This window comes from Taudactylus pleione, unplaced genomic scaffold (genome assembly GCF_031769625.1).
Source record: "Taudactylus pleione unplaced genomic scaffold, aTauple2 ptg000041l, whole genome shotgun sequence".
In the NCBI taxonomy this organism is placed as follows: domain Eukaryota; kingdom Metazoa; phylum Chordata; class Amphibia; order Anura; family Myobatrachidae; genus Taudactylus; species Taudactylus pleione.
In genome coordinates this window covers 74285078-74306606 of record NW_028284443.1, presented here as the reverse complement: position 1 = coordinate 74306606, position 21529 = coordinate 74285078, and the positions used below count along the sequence as shown (strand labels likewise).

General features: G+C 38.3%; 1 protein-coding gene across 5 annotated transcripts in view; it reads right to left on the bottom strand.

Moving 5' to 3' along the window:
* The window catches only part of DACH1 (dachshund family transcription factor 1), a 382097-nt gene that overhangs the window by 28788 nt on the left and 331780 nt on the right, over window positions 1-21529 (bottom strand). For all 5 annotated transcript variants that reach the window (XM_088459396.1, XM_088459403.1, XM_088459406.1 and 2 more), the window contains one exon: window positions 286-437. In XM_088459396.1, coding sequence (XP_088315522.1) covers window positions 286-437 — 152 coding nt within the window. The remainder of the gene's footprint in view (window positions 1-285; window positions 438-21529) is intronic.

Here is a 21529-nt window from a genome sequence, read left to right as displayed (position 1 = left end):
TCGGTCCCATGCGACTCTGCTTGTTTTTTTCCCAAAAAATTGCATGCTAGTCATAATCATAAGACTCATTTGTACTGTAACTTCTATACTCTAAGTTCTGTGATAATGTTTTGGCACCTCACAAATATCAATATATACAACAAAAATAATTGTGGGGGAACACTCATTGCATTACTATTTACCTGAATTTAGTTAGATATTAATTTAAAGTTGCCACATGTTTACAATTGTTACATTGTATTGACAGAGTATTTCTTAATGGGATTCATCACATAATATGCTTACCTGGATATTAGTCAAAAGTGTCTCTATGGAAGACAGCCCATCTGGAAATAGAAAGGGGGAAGGAAAACCAGGAGGTAGTGGTTGCCCATGTCCTGACAGGGAGAGTTTGTCAAAGCTGTCTCTCGCAGTTGGTGTCGAGAGCATGATCTCATCTGTATGTGATTGAAACAAAAATATAGAACAAGTTACGCTTGTCTGTTTTTATTAGACCTCAGTAATGGTTTCCCTAGTGGTTTCCAGAACATTTATTGCAAATTGGTTCTTGCTATCAAGAGAAAATGCTTTCTGCTGAATTTTCTTTAATGAAAAAGCTGTGGAGATACAACAAGATAACATTAATGAGTAACTTTATAAGCCTTTTAAATGTGGTCTCTAATGAGACTGAGTTTACAATGCAAGAGAATCTTTCTAAAACAAATATTATCTCACATATACTTGTGATAATATATTCAAACTGACTTTATGACTACCTCCCAATTATCTAATTTTAGTTTGTGTTGTACTGTGCATAGCTTGACAAATAGAGGATGATGTGTAACTATTGGAATATATAAAGAAATATTGTACAAATTTATGGTATAAGTGTAGGGAGAATATGTATTTATTTATTTTGTAAATGCATAAAGATATGACACAATTGTGAGTTATAATATAAAATACAGCATTGGGGGTGTCAGGAAATGTAATACCTCCTAAGATCAGCAAGGAATCTTACAGTTGAAACATGATGGCTGAAACAAAAGCTCAGTTTTGGTATTCCATGCAACTCAACAGTGTGGGTCATATGTAGGAATGATCTACATGTCCTTTACAATTACAGCATTATTGCATGTGATGTTACAGTGGGTAAAGCTATATATGACAAACCTTAGCTGAATAATGGTAAATTAGATATTAATTATCAATTTATTTTACACAATAACAAAAAGATCACGATATATAAATTATCATCGTTGACCATAATATATATTATACAAACTAACTATAACACTATTAGGAAAACACTAACATAGCTCAATAAGAAAGCTCCTCCTAATCATCCAGTTATGTCATACAGTATATCCTATTCCATTGCATTCAATATACTTAGGCCAAGGATTTCAGCACTTAAGCTGGTCCTATATGAACATGTACCAGTTAGATAATTTTAGAACCAACTGGCCTAAAATGTCTATATGTGTAAACAGAGGCATGAAGAGCTGCACCAGTCCCCGTGAGAAGGGTGTGTGGCCTAACTGCAAGCGGCGTGACCAGGCCCCCTTAGGCATAAAAAAATAATTGCAGCGCTGGGGAGATGGGCGGTGTGAACCCAGCAGCCCGGCGCAAAGCTAGGGGGGGTGCAGTCAGTGTGATCGCTCCCCCCCACAAGCATATGAGTTTCCTACTGCAGCCCAGCACTGATTAACATCTGAATTGGGGTAGAACAGGCCATGTTTCAAAAGAAGAGATGATCAGATAATGCAATCTTTGAGCTCCATTCTTGCTTTTCCCTTACACTGAATGTCATTTTGCATTGTAAGTTCCCATTCATACAATATGTAGTCTATACTCATTTAGAGTTGCACATGCAGATTTGTGTTGTGTGTATATGCAGAGATATGACTACACACATGCTTTCTTACATCTGGAATTAAGTAGAGATGAGCGGGTTCGGATTAGTTCGGATTTTCCCGCCAATTTCTGATTTTTCCCTCCAAAAATCGGGTCTCAGAAAGAGGCAAAATGTCATCTTTCATGGCCAAACATCAAAATTCCTGGACTTTTGTCCAGGAATGATGATGTTTGTCCATGAAAGATGACATTTTGCCTCTTTCTGAGACCCAATTTTGGCGGGAAATCCGAATTTGTCGGGAAAATCCAAACTAATCCGAGCCCGCTCATCTCTAGAATTAAGTTGTATCTTATGATCTACAGTAGCACAAAGAAACTATACTGTACATAGAGTAATTGCACCTGACTGGTCTCCCAAAATACAAGGGACCACAAGTGCTACTCAACATGCAGGTGCTATAGTGTCAAAAATAGCAGGCAGAGCTACAGTATGTTCAACTTTAAATTAGGTCACATTAATATAAATGTGTAGACAATCAACTGTCATTGACTATGAATTATTAAGGACAAATCTGTCAGTTAAGCAAGCTAAACTGTGCTATCCACTAGAGTGGAGCAAGATTCATTCAAGGTGTAGACTAATTTATTACTTATTTCCAAGGGGCTTGCTTTACCTCCACATATATTCTTGCCAAATGCTTAATGTATCCATATGGTGTAATATGGGTATTATGCAGAAAGGTGATATGCATATTTCATAATCCTATTTTCCCAACTCCTGTTTACTACTCAATCAAAAATAAGGTAAGCAGGATACCTCCCTTTTGAAGGGTCTGACTATATAATTTCGACGCAATTTTTTATCACCATATATTTAGTATGTCTTCCTGTTTACTACTGTCCCAACTGTTTACATTCCTTCGAATTAGCCTCAACTACGAGGTTACCTTGCCACTGCAGGATTTCCTCACACAATGAACTCAGGGCAACTCAAAGGATAGTATTGTTTTCTGGTACTCACATTACCTGGGGATGGCCTAGTGGATAAATCAAATGCTCAGCTATAATGGTAATGTTATGTTCAGATTACATTTTCAGTTAAACAATGGGAATCTATCTACCTCTTGGAGTACAGTATGTCCCAGTGTTCTAACCATATAGAAATGCAAGTTAAACTTATGTATTTTACCCCAGAGAAGCTCCATAAAATGTGGTATACACAATCTAAAATTTGTTGGAGAAATCATTTAGCTGTAGGTGATTTATACTCGAACTGCCCCATATTCAACCATTATGGCATGAGGTATTTCAATTTAAGTCCAAAGTGACAGTATTGGGTTTTGTCTCTAATGCCCCCCTTCCGAAATCCATTCCCTATATGGTAGGCCATATCTTAGTTGTGACCAAAAGTACCATTGCTCAAATTTGGAAGAATCCCTCCTCACCTCCTACTAGTAAGATTATAACCAAGGTCCATTTTGTTTTCCAAATGGAGACTCTGGGTCTCCCGTAGCCATTTTCTGCCACCTTACAACTAGTCAAATGATTTTGTACCTGAATTGATTTTGACATCTTCTTCCATTATCTCCTAGTTTACCCTATGTCTGGTCCCTCCTTTCTTCCCTACAAATGTTCTGTTCTATTTTGTACCTTGGTCATTATATACTGTATCTATTTTGTACTCCAGCATTTGCATACTGTATTTAACATGTCTTGTTCTGTTCAAGTGTACTCTGATTTCACTCATTCTCTTGTATCCCCCTAATTTACTTCTTTCTGTATCCCTTCCATAATTGTTTGCTTTATAAAACTCAATAAAAATAATGATGATTAAAAAAAATTCAAATGTGAATATTCATAACTGCTGCAATCTGAAAATGATTAACAATTAAATAAGGCTAATAGAGGGCCATAATTTATATACAGTGGCAGAGATCCAGACATAAACAGTCAATTACAAGTAGCAGCTGATCGTATTCATCATCAGTGCAAATTTTGCACTAAGGGTCCAGCATCTGCAAGGGATATTTCTACTGACAGGAGCATGTGTCTGCTTTCAGGTCTACCTTGGTTGTATTTATGTGAACAGGCCCTTATTGTAAGCAAACCCTTGCACACCATTTCTCTCTCCAGGTTTGCCTATTTGTGATACTTGTATGAATCTTTTATGCAAAAAAAACACATACATTGAAACTACGTCAAGCCCAATATGTTCATACCTGTTATGTGATCATAGGAAAATATCTTTCAAGAAAGAATAAGCCCTTGAATGAAATAAATATTAAAATAACCTTTACTACAGATATGTTCTTTTATACTGTAGCTTCAATAGCCCCTCTTGGCGAGCCAGGACCTGGGAGACTAGCATCGTATTCGCTAATGTATTTCGGGGCCTGATTCTTAGTATAAAATCCGGCCTCAATGGAAGTACTTTCAAGTCTCTCCAGTGAAAGTTTTGCCGTGTCTGTTTGGGTAACATGTAACCAAAGTTACATAGACCTATCTCTATCTCATTTATTATACTGTATCTAAGTATATGTCATAAATTAATTATCTGTGTACATATTTAATGATTGTATAACCAAACCACAATTTAAGCAAAAATGTTGCTGTTATGGACTGCACGCAGAACCTGTCTGTAAAATATTAATTGCTTATATAGATGTAGAGTTTTTATTTTTAAAATGTTGTTAATTGTACCTTAAAATAGTATAACAATAAAAATATTCATAAAATAACAAAACTGTAATAACAGTAAATGAAAAGGACAGGGTAGTGGACTGCAAGACAAGTTATAGGACAACACTCAGTGAGATCAAATATGTACATAAATAACATCATTTATCCAGGTAACATTGCGAAAAAAATAGGCCCACATCCTGACCATCACTTTTTTTGTTGAACATACATTTTTCCGTATGCCCCATACCTTTCAGTGACCATTAATAGAAACACTTGGGATGTATGTCTGTGTCGTGCAACAATACCCTTTAAAAAGCTATTGGTAGAAGTTCTTAAGCTAGTTACACATCGTACAATAATTGGGCAAATCAGACAATTGGCGGGTGGTCAGTCCAATTATTTTACAGTACAGATGTACACAGCACATTCAGCCAACTGTTGTTCATTAACCTAACAGATCAGTTCTAGACATCAGGAGTGCTGCATGACATTTGTTAATCTGGACAAACCAATGCCATGCAGCAATAGCAGTGTGCAAAGACATCCTCTGCTAAACCACATGTAATAAAAATCACCTCTGCGATTTTAGGAAAATGTATCATTCTTATAGGGATGATATTTGTGTACTGTTTATACAGGAAATCACATGTTCTTTAACTAGGTTCAGCTAGGCTGAACCTAACTTTCCTCATAGATATTTTCCACTTTAGAACAATGTTAAGTAGAGTTCCTATTGATTCTGCACTCACATCTTCATAATTATACAGCTACTGGGGTAATCTTAAAAATAGTCTTCGTAGACTGCACATAAATAAAACATATGGTGATCCACTATTGTGGTTACAAAGGCACTAATCAGATTAACAGAGAAACAGTTTTTCATGCCATTTATTCAAAAGTCATACCCTTATCTCTGCTCATTTTCACTGTCAACATGTTACCACATAATTATTGTGAGCCACAGTTTTGGATCCAGTCAATCCCTTTTCAAGGTAGAGCAAGCCAATCCAAGTTCCAATACAGGGTACAACAATCTCATCATCTAGTCACCAGTGAATACACCATAGAAACATTTTTAATATATATTGTGGCAAGATCAGGGTAAGGTGTCACCTCCTGAGGTAAAGTGTTACACTTGTCATACAGAAGAAAAGTAGTAGTACACCAGTCCAGGGTCTTAGTACAAGTGTTTTATTAGTAGAACAGGGTCTTAGTCCACCAGTCCAGGGTCTTAGTACAAGTGTTTTATTAGCAGAACAAAAATAAGACATAAAAGTAAATCCTTGTCCATCTGGCGCTAACTAAACAAATTGATTCCCTCTCTCAGAGTGAAGGGATGTAACATCCTTTTCTCTAGCATAGCACTTACTTTCAGAAATCCTGGAGTCTCTCAACAGGCCTCTGACCTGTTCCGCAGGCAGTGAGAGACTGACTACAGAAACTGACACTCCCTTGTCAGTCTCTCACAGGTGGTCTTGCAGTTAAGGCTACTAATCAGCTTCTGTCTACCAAACAGAAGCTAAAAACCTGTGGCATATACATCGTCCCTTACAACCAACAACTCTTCCAGTGTTTTTGTCACTACGTATATATATATATATATATATATATACAGAGAGAGAGAGAGAGTGATAGAGAGATATTAAGTGTGAGTGTAAGCGTGTGTGTGTGCAGGGCCGCTATCAGGGAGGACTGCCGGTACTGGCATCCCGGGCCCGGACATAGACAGAGAGCAGGGGCCCACCAGCTCCTATCATCCGGTGCCTGCTCCTACCACCCTGCGCCATTCAATAAAGTGAGGGGGGTGGCGCTCCCACTCCTACCGGCACCCACTACCACCCCCTTGAATTAAAAGTGACAAGGGGTCCTGATTCTACAAACACAATGCCCGGTACTACCCCGCACCACTTAATAAAAGTTAGTGACAGGAGGGCCGGCCACTCTGCCTCCTACTGCCTCTCTGAACTCCACGGGTGTGCAATAAAGTTTTTTTTTGTGATCTGATGCACCTGACTTCATGATGTCAAGGTGCTGAAGAAGGGGAACTGTGGCACATTAAGGATGGAGCAGTCAGGCCCAGAACAGACTAAGGAGGTAAGGGACTACTATGTGGATGCGGGGGCAGTCTGGAGAGTGGAGATGAGAGGCTAAGTAGGGCAGGAGAGATAGAAGGTGACTGGCTGGGATTAAGGAAACACCACAGGGCTTGAGAGATTTCAAAAAAATAATTTGTGTAGGAATAAGGCTGGGTGAGGCTCGCTTATTTTGTCAATCCCGGGCAACTTAATTTCGGATGGCAGCCCTGTAGTGTGTGTGTGTATCAAGATGTAGTCATGAGAATTTGACAGGCATATTAATGTTTCAGACATTTTCAGCTAATGCAAGTGTCATCTTAACACATTTCAATAAAATCATAGTATTTTGGTAATATGTATAATTTCAGTAACATACAGATTAATGCACTATAGTCTCTGTCATCCTTCCCTGAATACAATGTTACACTTTTAGATTTTACATTTTATTAGTGACAACTAGCAAGTTATTCAGCTGAACAGGATAATAACATTGTAGAGCTATGTGTTTATTAAACAAACCCCTAATGAACATACGGATGTTTTGAACAAGAATCTCAACATATGAATACAAAGTAATAACTTGGCATAAAGCTTTCTGATTCTCTCCAATATACCAACAAAAATAAAATACTCTCGTGAATTGCCAAGCTTAATAAACCATGTGTCCAGTTCTGAAATGCTTGAAAATGTGTGGTAAACCTTCACAAATGTGCCAATGGGGCTGATAAAATGCAATATAAATGTACTGTACCTGTGCAATAAGAGTAAAGTGCTTAGTAAAATAAAATACATTGCTCAAGGGGGAAATTCCAACAGTATAGTTTAAGCTGTCTTCCAGCATTTCCTAAACTAGTATATATACAAGAGACCACGTACATGTTAAGTAGTTGGTAAATTCAGGAAATAGTATTTAAATGTCTTGTTTGATATAGTGTTATTTACTGTAATAGATACTAATAATAGATAAAAAGGGTTCTGCTTAAATCTTATTTTCTTTTTACCAACAAACACTATTGCAATAAAAAATAGATGATAGATAGACAGTTAGATAGATAGATGATAAATAGATAGTAAATCAACAGACAGATAGATAATAAATCAATACATAGATCGATAGATAGATAGATAGATAGATAGATAGATAGATAGATAGATAGATAGATAGATAGATAGATAGAGAAATAGACAGATGATAAATCAATAGATAGATAGATAGATAGATAGATAGATAGATAGATAGATATAGATAGATAGTCAAGAAGTCATTTTTCTTGAAGTAAATGTATTTAAATCATTATTAATGTTAGTGTAAAATATTATTAATTCTGTATATGTATTTTTATACATACTGTATACAGAAATAAATATATTTATAACATAGAAAAAGACAAAATCTAAATCACATATTGGTGTGTTGCATAAAATAATAAATTGAGAAATTATTCTCTAGTGAAAATACTGGCAATATTCACTTAGCTTTCTCAATCTAATTAAAATCATTATTTACTGTACATATCCATTTATTTAAAGGGGGTTATGATGGTGTTTTTTCACTGGGATTCCAAATATTACCTTAACAATAAGAGAGCCACAGATCCACCAATCAATCGTTGGTTTTCCATATCTTATAGAATGCTCTCTGGGCCACCAACACTAACACACCATTCTGGAGATCCTCATCACTTTAGTTTAATATAACTGTAAGTATCCCAGTGGTGAACGCCCAACATGACAGCAATAATATGGTCACTAATTAGTGTGAGTGGTTCTCTGGAAACATTTAATACATGGAGTGTGGTTTTTTTGTGTCACAAGTATGATTTTAAAATAATAACAACCGTTTCTTCTTAAATGTACTGTACCAGGCACATTAAGCAAGACATGTGAATCAGTACATCTAAGGTAAACATAGTTCTGAAGGTTACAATTATATAACAGATGTTTAATGCAATATAAAACTGTCTCTTGCAAATGATTGATTAATATCTTTCCATCTGAAAATGCTCCATGGATATTTATTTTGTTCTGGTCACTGCTTGAAAGCATCCTATTAAATCAAACAATTGATCTTTTTGAGGTTTCATGTTTCTGTATTATTTATGTATATGTGTTTATTTCTTAAACAAGCATAAACAGTAAAGGAATAATAAGTATTTTGTTTATGTTAACAAATTAGTACATTTTAAATGTAGTTATTTTATCTACATTCCACCGTTCTTTCCTTCAAATGATAAAAATACGAATCATGGCAGGGTTTTTAAAGAACATAAATCAAATTTAAACTAACAATGTTTATTTAATTGCAGTATGTCAAGAACAACGGCTAGCGACTATATGCTCTATGTCAGTGATTTTCAACCTTTTTCAACTTGAGTCACACTATGCAAGATGTTAAAATTGCTAAGGTACACCATCCGGTGATACGGTGTGCGCGACCTATGAAAAAACATACATATTGGCTCCCATATAAAAAAAACACACCCACTGACCTCCACTTGAATAAAACACACTACACTGGCCTCCACAATAAAACACACTACATTGGCCCCAGAGAAATAAAACACATACATTTCTCCCCACAGGAATAAAATGCACATACATTGGCCCCAGAGAAATAAAACACAAATGCATTGGCTCCCACAGGAATAAAACACACTACATTGGCCCCAGATAAATAAAATACACTGCATTGGCCCCCACAGGACTAAAACAAATACATTGGCCCCAGAGAAATAAAACACATACATTTGCCCCCACAGGAATAAAAGGCACATACATTGGCTCCCACAGGAATAAAATGGACATACATTGACCCCCACAGAAAAAATAACATTGGCTGGCCCCCACAGAAACAGAAAAAAAAACCCCATATCGCTCCCCACAGAAAAAAAATAACCATGGCTGGCCTCCACAGAAACAAAAGCAAACAAACACATTGCTCCCCACAAAAAAAATGTTGGCTGGCCCCCACATAGAAATATCAACCACCAAAAACCTGTACCTCACAGTGCTGAGCTGGCAACGGCGTGCAGGCATGCAGTCAGTCAGACAGTCGGGGGGGTGAAAGAGCTGGCTTGCTGGCAGAGCAGGCAGGCTGGCTTGCAACACGGAGTGCGTGACCTGCATGTCACGCCGTAGCATCTAGGCAGGTCATGGCCAGGGTGCACCTGAGACTCCCAGAGGAGTTCAGCTGCAGCCCACACTCTGCAGACTGAGATTTGCAAAACATGTTGCTTTTGGACACCATAAAGTGAGATTATAATTGATTTTAAATTCTTGTTCTAACTTAATGTTTTATTTTATTTTAATTTCTTACTGTTATCAGTCTGTGGGATATATTCATTATCCTTTAATTTCTACAAAAGTAGGTGAAATTGATAATTTTCACATACTTTTGTAGAAAGTAAGGATCAGAGCCATTCATTATAAGGGTCATGCAGGAGATATCACGTCTCCTGCTGACCTTTCACTCCCGATCTAGCCTGGTGTCCCCATACTATTGAAAGGAAAAGGGATGATCCTGCACCAAGCTCAAAAACATGTAACAAATAACAATGATCACTCAATATGTACCAACAATACTGTGAAAACATCAAGTGGGTCAATACCAAGTTTTATGTATTTTGTGTTGGTGGTGCTCCCCAGGGATTCTATTTCAGATTATACAGGTAGGTTTTGACAAGGTAGCAAAACAAAAGAAAATAAATATTTTTGGGGGGCACAAACATCCTTTACAAGAACAATTAAGCAATTCAATTTCACATCATAAAGGATGGATACTTATGTGTCCTTTTGATCACTTTTGACTCTCTGTGTGTCCTTTTGATCACCAGAAAACAAATTATATATTTTTTCATTTCTATTTTAATGTATATCTAATAAAATATTATTTTAAACAGAATTACAAATAAGAGTGCACCCCAAAAGAGTTTTTTTTTCCTTTGTTTTGTTCCCATGTTAAAACCTACCTCTATATCCCCATACTATTGTATCAGGATAAAATTCATGAAGCTCCAAAAATACAAAATTTTCTGAACTTTGCCATCTTTGGACGGGACTTTAAGAGAGGAGGGGACAGTAGACTCTGGCATTGTGTCGGAGTCTACTGCGCATGCTCAGGTCTACAGGAACATGGTGCCCGTGCCGCATTCCCGGGACATCTCTACTGCGCATTCGCGAATCACTGGGGAAATGGCCACAGTGACAATTTTCCTGGTGACTTCTACAGTGCTGGGCTAACATAGAGGTGAGTATATTTAATTGACTGCAGGGTGTGTGGTGTGTGGGCCCATGTGCACCGCACTCCTTGCACCCATTATATATACGCCCCTGGGAAGGTGTCCCTGGTTGCAAAGAGAGATCCTCTCATATCATACATGCCTACTCTCCTGATTTGGTCGGGAGCCTCCCGAAAATCGGGTGCCACTCCCGACCTCCCGCAAAAAGTAAGCATGCCTCCCTGGCCCCGCCAGTCCCCCCCGCAATTCCACTCGAAACAACCGCTGTGGGGGGGCTGATGATGCGATTATCGCTGAATTGCATCATCATGACCCCGCCCCCTGCTCTACAGTGCCCAAAATCTCGGCATTGTCTAGCGGGGCGGGGCCAAAATTAGTTGAATATGTGGCTCCACCCATAGCCCTGTCCCCAAATGGCATGTGCCATCCCGTTCACACTCCCTTTTGCCAGCCCCACCCCCTGCTAAGCTGACCTGGCTGCCTCCCTCCCGGAAAAGGCAGCCAGGATATCAGTATGTTTCAGATCCCTCTGCCGGAAGTTGGGGCCGCCTGAGTCAGACTCGGCAGTGCTAAGTTTAACTGTTATGGAAGTAGCAGTTTTAGGGATTGCAGGGACATCTGATTATTTGGATCAGCAATCTCTGCACAGGAGCAATGTTGAATTGCTACTCGCAGCAAGTTGGATACTAAAGTATCACTGCTTATATTTTTAGCATAATGAATATACCCCTATAAGTTAATTCATCATTTAATTTATATTTTTAAAATTAGTATACTGCCAAGTTTTTAGTGTATGTTATTTTGATCTTCTGTTACTGATTATTTGCACTGTTATGATGTGAATACATTATAGAAGCACTTTACTCTAGGACCCAACTTTACGATTTGTTCATTTAAAACACAGTAGTTGTTACTGATAATGTCTATCCATTGTATTTTAGGGGATGTAGTTAATTCACCACTGCACGGGATGCCGCCAGTCGAAATCCCAGCGCCAGAATCCAGATGCATGCCCAGAACACCAGCGGCAGAATCCCTACATCAGTTGAGATGCTGATGCTGGCATCCCAAACCTGAGTACAGCGGGCCAGGTTATCTTTACGCCATGGGGAGAATGAATTAGGTTTTCGACAAAACCGGGGGTGGGGTCTTTGGGTTAGGCAGCTGGGAAGGAGGTTAGGATTAGTCTGAGGACAGGGGGGGTTAGGTTTAAGCACCACTGGGCGGTTAGGGTTAGGCACTATGTGGGGAGGGATAGGTTTAGGCACTAAGGGGGGAGGGTTATGTTTAAGCACTAACGAGTGTTAGGGTTATAGTGCAGGGAGGTTAGGATGCAGGAAGGGAGGGTTAGGGGGTGAGGTTTAGTATACTTACGGAACTCCTGTTGGATTCTAAGCATCGGGATGCTGTTGTCTGTATTTTGATGGCCGGCATCCCGACTGCCGACCTGCCATGCCCAACCCATATTGGAATATTAACACTCCACGACATAGACATTAAAATAGTAATTATTCAATAAAGAACATTTAAACCCTTACTTGCAATAGTGAACACGTATTCTTGCTACAGCTCATGATATTACATAAGTAAAATGATGTTCCGGAGTTGGTTTGAGATGTGGCATTTATTATGGTTTTATACAGTGCCAGTGATAATATGTTATTGCTTATTCCCTCAGGAGTTATTTTGGGAGCTCATTCTCTTCCCTAAGGCTGCAGTCATATTTACGCACACATTCCCTTAAGGTGGCAATCTTATATACTATGGTCAATTCCTGATTTTTAATAAAAGCAATACAACAGCATTGATATCATCAATAACATTTCTTCTATTGAAATATGCAGCAGCATGAATTGACTAGCAATACAATTTATTATCCTCTCGTTTAACTTTTCTGCTGTTTTTATATATGTAATAGCATAAGGATTGTCTGACAGAAGTGCACTATCTGATTCAGACATAGATGAATACATTGGATTAAGAATCTTCAGGAATATCTGCAGCTGTCCTTATTAAGTAGTTTTCCTTACACATCTGAGTACTATACAATATTTAATTATCACTGTTTCTAGAATAGTTTCTCTGTTTTAAGAAACTTAACCATAGCAACACATCTATCTGCTTTACTACAGTGTTTTACAGTTACTATTTTATTATTATTACCAGTACTACTACTATTTATTTCTTCTAGCTTCTTCTTAAAGAGAACAGTTATAATCTTTTCTATGTATTTTGCTCTTTAATATTGTCTTAGTAGTGTTCCCTAACCCAGGATGTCATGTAAGATGTAGAGTTAGCTTTTGGGATGTACATCCTATTACTGTAATATTTATCTATTATGATCTCTGGTGCTGCATTCATACTACATTCTCTGTGGCATCGTATATTTGTCTATGGATATGTGCTGCAGTATTCCTGTTATACATCTGTAATACTGGTTGAGGTGTTATTACAAAGTTTGCCATTCCTTCTCTCACAAGTTTGTCTCTTCTTATGTAAGTATTGTATGACACATTGCTTGGTTGATTTTATCTTTTTTTACCTGACAGACTGCACTACACTTACAAATTCTGTTCCAGCAGTATTTTGTTTTATTCATTTAGAAGCATCCTGCCAAAATGTATCATCAGTTATTAACAGTGGCCTTCTTGCAAGAGATTAGTAATTGTTTTCTGATAATCAGATACATACCATCTACAAATGAAAATATGAGGCCGGTGAGTGCCGCACCAGGTGTCACCACAACTGATGACACATCTGCCAAGAGTGGTCACTATGTTTAAGTGGCTGTGTTTATTGTAACTGGTTCTATGAACAGTGCTATGGACACTTGGTGGTATCATATAAATAAAGGATAAAAGTAAATAATAACTTGTGGAGAATAGTTGGGCAACCATTTATAATACAATTTTGGTGTTTTAATAAAAGAAAATGAAACAACATGCTCCTTGATGAAGATAAAAATTAGAAGAGGTCCTTGTTCTTTCATCATCATCATCCTTATCACTTAAGCTGAATACACACTGGAGCGATATTGGCCTGATATGTAATTTCCGGCCGAATCGGAACAACATATCGGCTGGATTGTTCAATGACTGTGCTGCACAACCAACCGGACAATATCCCATGCGGCACAATGCGAGTTAATGAAGGACGGAATGAGAGATCATTCCATCCTTCATTACATTGTTCTGATGTGTACCGCAGATATGATATGTTGGCCCATCGGCTGCCATATCATCCCGGTACACATCGCTCCAGTGTGTACTCATCATTACACATATGAAGGTCTTCTTACATTCAATAATGTGCCTAATTATCTCTGTAGAACTAGCATGTTTCATTTGCCATTACATTAAATTATAAATAAGCATTGCTGTCTCACTGTGCTGGTTCTATTAGCTTGATTCCAAGCAAGGCACTACCTATAGAGAGATTGTATGTTTTCTCTATATCTTCTTGGATTTTCTGCTTATGGTCTTTCAATAGTCCAAATAGCTACTGGTAGATTAATAGACTTTGCATGAAATTTACTACAATGTAAGCGTCTGTGTGGTAGCGAATTTAAAATTTAAGCTCCACTGGGACAGGAACTTATTAAAGATAAACATTCCCTGTAAAGCACTGCGCTCCCTTTTGCTGTTTCTCTACTCTCACAGAAGAAGTAGGATACAGTGCCAACACCAAAGCTTCATTCTGTCTCCACTTTCCTGAGGCTTTTGAACAAGCAGGATAATAATCACAATGGGGTAAATTTACTAAGATGCCTTTTAGAAAATGTACCCTCATGTTTCTGATTGCTATAGAAACAAAATATCCAAGACAATAATAGGGTAATAAATTATATTCATCTTCCTGTGAAAGGTGCCATGCCCATTGGTAACAGGATGAATTTTGCTCTTGCATTTGAAAGTAGTACTCTTCTGCCTATTCATAGTGTACAAGCACTGTTACAGTTGCCTGAATCAATAATATGGATAGTCTTTCTAAACTTGTTTCAGTTACATGGTTGCTGGTTTGGATGGAAATAAAGGCTAGCAATACATGAACACACTAGAAGTAATTTTACCAAGGGGCAGTTTTGCATGTCATTTGGAATCTGCCACACATCGTATGCCATTTTTGAAAACTCAAACACATCTGAGCTTGATCCTCTGTGGGGAAGGGGGTCCCACAATTAGAGAGTCCCAGCCCAATGATCAATAGCACTGCACTCCTCTTGGTACCCCTGACCAATAATTAGCAGGCTAACAGTTTAAGAATATGGCGCAAGAACTTGTGATGCTACAAGTGCCAGCATGCACTAATAGTCAATTAGGGTGAAATGTAATAGCCTGCAAGATGCAGGCATCGGTGCAATTTTTGAAAGTCTGTTTTAAAGCGCCAATCATTTAAAAGGCCAGACCAACCTGGTTTGGCCTATTAAATGATTGACACTTTTAAGTATTATGTAGACTCACTGGAATCATGCCAGTGTCTGCGTCATGCCAGTACCTGCAATGTGAAATATAGCTAGCATATTACAGGGTTTCTTTGACACATAATAATATTTAATATAGTTTAAGGAATTATAAGGAGTTGCTCAAAAACAAGACCTATTCAAGAGTAGATTACTTCCATCTTCAGGTTGTTTTCTGCATTGTAATTGCATATTTGTTGTCTTTTGCAAAAGATAAATATAATAATGTGTAATATACTCATGGTACAGGGTCAAAATGTGCTATAGTGCAACTCTACTGTATAATACAATAATACTACAACCCAACAGGTAAGATTAGCAACTTATCAAAGTCCATTATAAAAACAAACTGAATTAGTAATGAGAGCTGGAGCAAAAAGCACTATAAACAATACAAATCGCACATATTTTCCATTTAGCTTGTGTCACTGAATTCACCATTTATGTGGTCTTAGAGGTCAGCTCCATTATGATTCTTGTCATCTTTCTGATGACATCACATTCTATCAATCAAAGGTTTGGACAGCACCCTTGCCATCTGCTTGCAACACTATAATGGTTTGTCACACAAATTCATAGCATAACAATGTCCACAATACAATTATCTGTATACAGACTGAAAACAAGCAAGCTTGGACTGTTAGATCACTGAAATAAGGATAATAGTGTATAAAAGTAAAAGTAAATATTGATAGTTTTTCTTAAATTCATAAGCCTATCTATAAACGTCTGATCTGGCTAATATTAAGAATAAAACGTTTGTTGGGCTTTTAGAATTTAAATGCATGATTTGAAAATAATTTTATTAAATCTTTAAACAGAAAACAATACAGTTATAACTTATATGACTAATGTATATACTACACAGAATACAGCTGAAAGGCATTTACAAATTGCGAGCACTTTTTACACAACATGTTAAGCCTCTTAACTGGATATTTACACTAAAATATGCGGTATCAACAAAAACATATTTCTTTAGCATAAAAATGTTTCATTATTTAGATTAATAGAGAAAGTACTATTGGCATTTCCTTTGGCACATATTTCATTTCAGCTGTGATCAACATTGTACTAAAATAAAGTCAAGTATAACAGCCGCTCTCTGCCCATCAAAACTCACAGACGTCTGCCAAGTACTTGTAACAGCTGGTGTTACATTAATTAGTTTAAACTATTTATTTCATCCATCTCTAGAGCAGATTGAGCAAAAACATTAGAGATTATTCTAGCATCTGTAAGTATGCTGCAAACATTCACTGAAGGAAAGTTGGAATTTTAGTTGTAAGCTAATACATCTGATTTAAATCTGAAGATGGTTTGTTTAGAATGTAAAGCACTGTGATTCACTGATCTGCACAACATAATACTATGTACATCTATGAGACTAAAGAAAAAAGCACGCAAATGGAGATTGCAGTTACTAAAAAAAAAGTCTTACAAAATATAATTAAAAAGAGATAGTAATTTTTGCCAGAATGGCTCATTAAACAATGTATGTCAACCACTGGATGACTCAGAATATTAGTCAAAAATTTTATGTTTATTAACTGGAATGAAGCCCTAACAACGATGATCAAACTGCTGTTATAAGTGGTTGTAACAATCTCAATTAAAATTACTTTGATGGACTGAGATAAATATTTAAATGGAATTATACTCTTAAAATCCATATCCTCTTGCCTTGCATCTTTTTTAAAAGCATACTAATACAGTTTACGATATGTTAGCTCAGTTTAGATACGTTCAATGGACCAAATGAGACCAATCCTATAAATTGTGTTAATTAAATAATAATCTATAAAGAGGTGTAGCTTACAAAAAGAGTGATATGCTTATTAGGCAAAAAAATAAAACATAAAAACTGAAGCTACAGTATATTAAAACAGTTCATTTAACAAAGTCTAGTCTGGGAAGAAATAGGATTAAATAGATACATTTTATTAGCAAACTCAGCAGATTTAGATCCCAAACTTTCAAGACTTCTTAGTTCTATCAGGAATATTATATAAAAACATACAAATAAATCTATGCAGTCACAAAAGCAATTGTTTTGTACTAAACAAGTCAATTAATACTTTAATTACAATTATGTCATGCTTTTTATCAATGAGGAATAATATACATTAATGCACATGGTTTTTAATGCTAACTATATCTTTGAATGAATATGTGTCCAGTTTAGCCACACACACGGGCATGAAATACAGTACAAGGGTCAGTTACAGTAGTTTACTTTAATTGAGTACAGTATTTACAGGAAGTCATACAGTAAGTCAACAATAATGATGCAATTGATTAGACACCTGTTTAACACACGTCTACTATGCATGTCCCAGCGGCAGAACCGTAAGCATACATGTGTGGAACGGTTGGAATTGCAAAGACATAAAATATGACTTAGTAATAGTAAAAATCTTAAGGCAGTAAGCAATTAGCTACCCCTTGACAGTACTTCACCATTTATATTACACAAATCTCCTTACTTTTGTGGCTCTGGAGAAGGCTTGGTGCTGCATTTGCAAACTATGTGTTATTCATCAGCTCAGAGTAGCTGTGTACACAGTGTTTCATTTTAGCATCATGCTTGCTGCTAGAAACAGTGCCAGAATACTTGTTCCCCATATTCCATGGCAGCTGCTGCTAATGGGGAGGTAGCGGAGATCACCAAAGGAAAAACAGAAATGACAAGTGACAGTAATGACAGTTGAACTTACTGAGTCCAGCAGCTATGGTGAGATGGTATTCAGAAGACCTTCTAAACAACCCTGTCCTTGATGTGATTTGGCACTACTCTGACATTTCTTCCTGCCTTCACAAATATTTGACTGTCTTTTGTGGGTGGTAGGGTATAGAGCTGATCTTAAGTGAAGCCATCACTGATGTCTACCTCCATACCAAGGCACTGCATATTTGAGCCATTTGATTGTAATGAGGGGAAAATTGGTTAAACAATAAACTGGAGGATGGAAAGCTACAAAGGTGCATCCTTATTATGAGCTGTTGTTAGCAGGCAGAGCTGATCACTTATCAGAAGTGTTGTATGCTCCTCTAAGCTAACCCATGACTGTTCAGTCTGATGATTTAATTTAAGAAACTGGCGAAATTTAACATTGCACAAGTTAAACTATTTTTTTTACTTTTCTTCTCCCAAAAGTAAGATAAAGCTGGTTTTAGTGTAACTTGTGCCTGTATTCTAGGCTTTATGATATTTAATCAACACTGCTTTATGTCCCATCCTATCATAATGCCATGGATAATAATAAGCAAATGGTTGTGGAAACTGTGCACAGAGATCTGCAGAATAAATGACCGTAGTTAAACGTTTATGTGACCAAACATTAGGTTGTAATAGGTAATTGTCATATCAAACAGCAGTAACGTATCTAAAATGAAAGCAATGTCTAAACTTGCTTGTTCTGCACAGTTATCTTTATTTAGGTTTAGTATCAATTGTTCAATCCCTATAGGCCACGGCATTGATTAATTTATAAAATGTATTAACTTGACTGTGTATGTACTGTGCACAGTATATTATCTGTATATTGAAAAAAAAAAACTACCCATAATATTTATATAATAATTGTCTTGATATGGAAGGCTGCCTATGCAACAAACTGAGGGCCTGATTCAGAGCCGGACAATCTGACCAGAGCGCTCGCTCTGAATCAGGGCCATCCTACCTAAACTTGGAGCGGCCTCTTGGACGCTCGCATAGCTGTGGGTTACCACCCACAGCTTATGCGAGCGTCCATGATGATGGTCGCGATGGTCAAGACTATCGCGACCATCAGGCTTGCGACGAGACCCTGCAGTAGGGTCTCGGTGACCGCAAGCCCTGGAGTGATTTTGGCTCTATCAGAGCCAAAATCACTCCCACTGACATCACTAGTGATGTCAGTGGGGCCGGACCCAGATGGTAGGCGTTCCCATGGGAACGCCTCCGTCTGGCAGCCACGCCCCCGGAACGCCCACCAAAGGGGGCGTGCTGTCAATCAACATCGACAGCACGCCCCCTTTGGTGCCAGACCTGGAGTGACGGCTTCCCCGTCACTCCCCGGGTCTCGTGCATGCGCACTAGGGCACCATCGACCGCTCAGCGCTCGCGAGTGGGTCTGAATCAGGCCCTGAATCTTCAACAGTATCTTATCTGGAGCAAAAAGTAGCATAATAGTGGATGAGGCGCGTAATTCTATTTACCTACAGTAGCTTCAATCCATGCGTGGGACAAATTTTAAATCCCATCCCAAGGCATTGGATTCAAAGTCAACTATAATACGACTTACCTTGGCACAATGTTTAATAAGCTCAAAACTCTTTACCCAATGTCACAAAGGAGAAATCACAGCATGGTATGTATATATATTTTTTCGAAACAACCGTGGAGTAGCAGCATAAGATTTAACTAAATCAGGCTATGTTTTGTTGGAAAAAAGTGTGGCTCCATGGGGGACCTGATCCTTACCTTTTCAGATGCCCATTTACAGAACAAAGCCCTTACGGTCAGGGGTATCTTACATAATTATACAATAGTATTTGATATTTTGAAACTTTCATTTTCCAGCATTCCCATCATTTATAGATACAAAGTTGGATTGATGGGATGGGTACGGGATGCCAGCACTCGGGATCCCGGCGGTCAGAATCCTGACACCGGCATACTGACACTTGTCAGTCAGTATTCTAACCCCCCTTCTCCCTACCCTAACCTCCCATCTAGTGCCAAAACCTTCTCTCTCCTTCCCCGCACCCTAAACCTAACCCTCCCCCCTTAGTGCCTAACCCTAACCCTCCCCCTAGTGCCTAACTCTAATCCCTAACCCCAACACTAACCCTCCTTCCAACCATGCTACTTCACTTTGGGATTCTGGAGATCGTGATGCCGACGCCAGGCTTCTGACTAGTGCTGGGATTCCGGCGCCGGCATTCTGAGTGCCGGAATCCCCATGGTCGGGATATTGACCACATCTCATAAAGATTCATAGTTGGACAGATCCTTATTGCAATTAGAGTTTCACTAGCAGTGGCAAGACCCCTCATTTAGCTAAAATTGAAGCAAAGACATAGAGGCATTTTGAGATGGAGACTGTAGGGCTTTAAAATTTGACTGAGGCAGCTTCACCTTAAATTAAATGGCACAAGTAGCATGTGTGTTGTGCTGAAATAGATGACTAAATATAATTTGAAAACATAAGAATATGCATATTAAACAAATGTATATGTCACATGGGAAAGACTGTGATGGTTGTTTATATAATGTATTTCTACTGTTGATATACTGTATCTTTTGAATGCTAAAATGATTTACACCTCTTAATGGATTCTGGGCCTGATTCAGACCCGCTCGCAGGCGCTGAGCGCTCGCAAGCGGGTCGATGTTGGGCCAGTGCGCATGCGCACGACGGACCCGGCTCCGTCATGCGCATGCACGAGACCCGGATAGTGACGGGGAAGCCGTCGCTATGGGTCTCACTACAAAGGGGGCGTGCTGTCGATGGTGAGTGACAGCACGCCCCCTTTGGTGGGCGTGCCGGAGGCGTGGCTGGCCAGATGAAGGCGTTCCCATGGGAACGCCTACCGTTTGGGGCCGGCCCCACTGACATCACTTGTGTCAGTGGGAGTGCTTTTGGCTCTGATAGATGGGTGCGGGGGCTACCCAGAAAATCGGGAGCCTCCTGCGACTCCTGGGAGGGTAGGCAAGTATGTCCTAAATGGACCAATACACAATCCATGGCATTGTGTATCAAAACTCTACTTTCCAATGAACTGTAAGCTTTTTGAAAATATGTATATGCTTATTAATGAATAAACACTGTTAAGAGCACACATTATCAACATCTAACCTAACTGAACATAAATGTTGTATGTATTTTAATTACAGCATATACTCTTTCATTCTATTGACTATTTACTCCTGGATATTGTGATCTGTAAATAATGGCAGAATAGCATCTTAGAGTAATGGTCCCTATGCAAATGTTACTGCCAATTAGATAATTTTAGACATAATTGGTGGCTAATTGCATCATGTGCAGGCCCAAAAATATTGGCTTTTCTGATCAACATTTACTGTAGATGTCTGTTAAATCTGCTTAGGCTGCATCTAACTGTGTATATAGCTATTGTCTGACCATGCTCACTGTGCCCTTTATAACCTGGGCTACAAGGTCAAGTCTTTCAGATAAACCCAACATTAGTGTATAATCAAACTGACAGAGATCCAGTTGCTGCATTCAGTC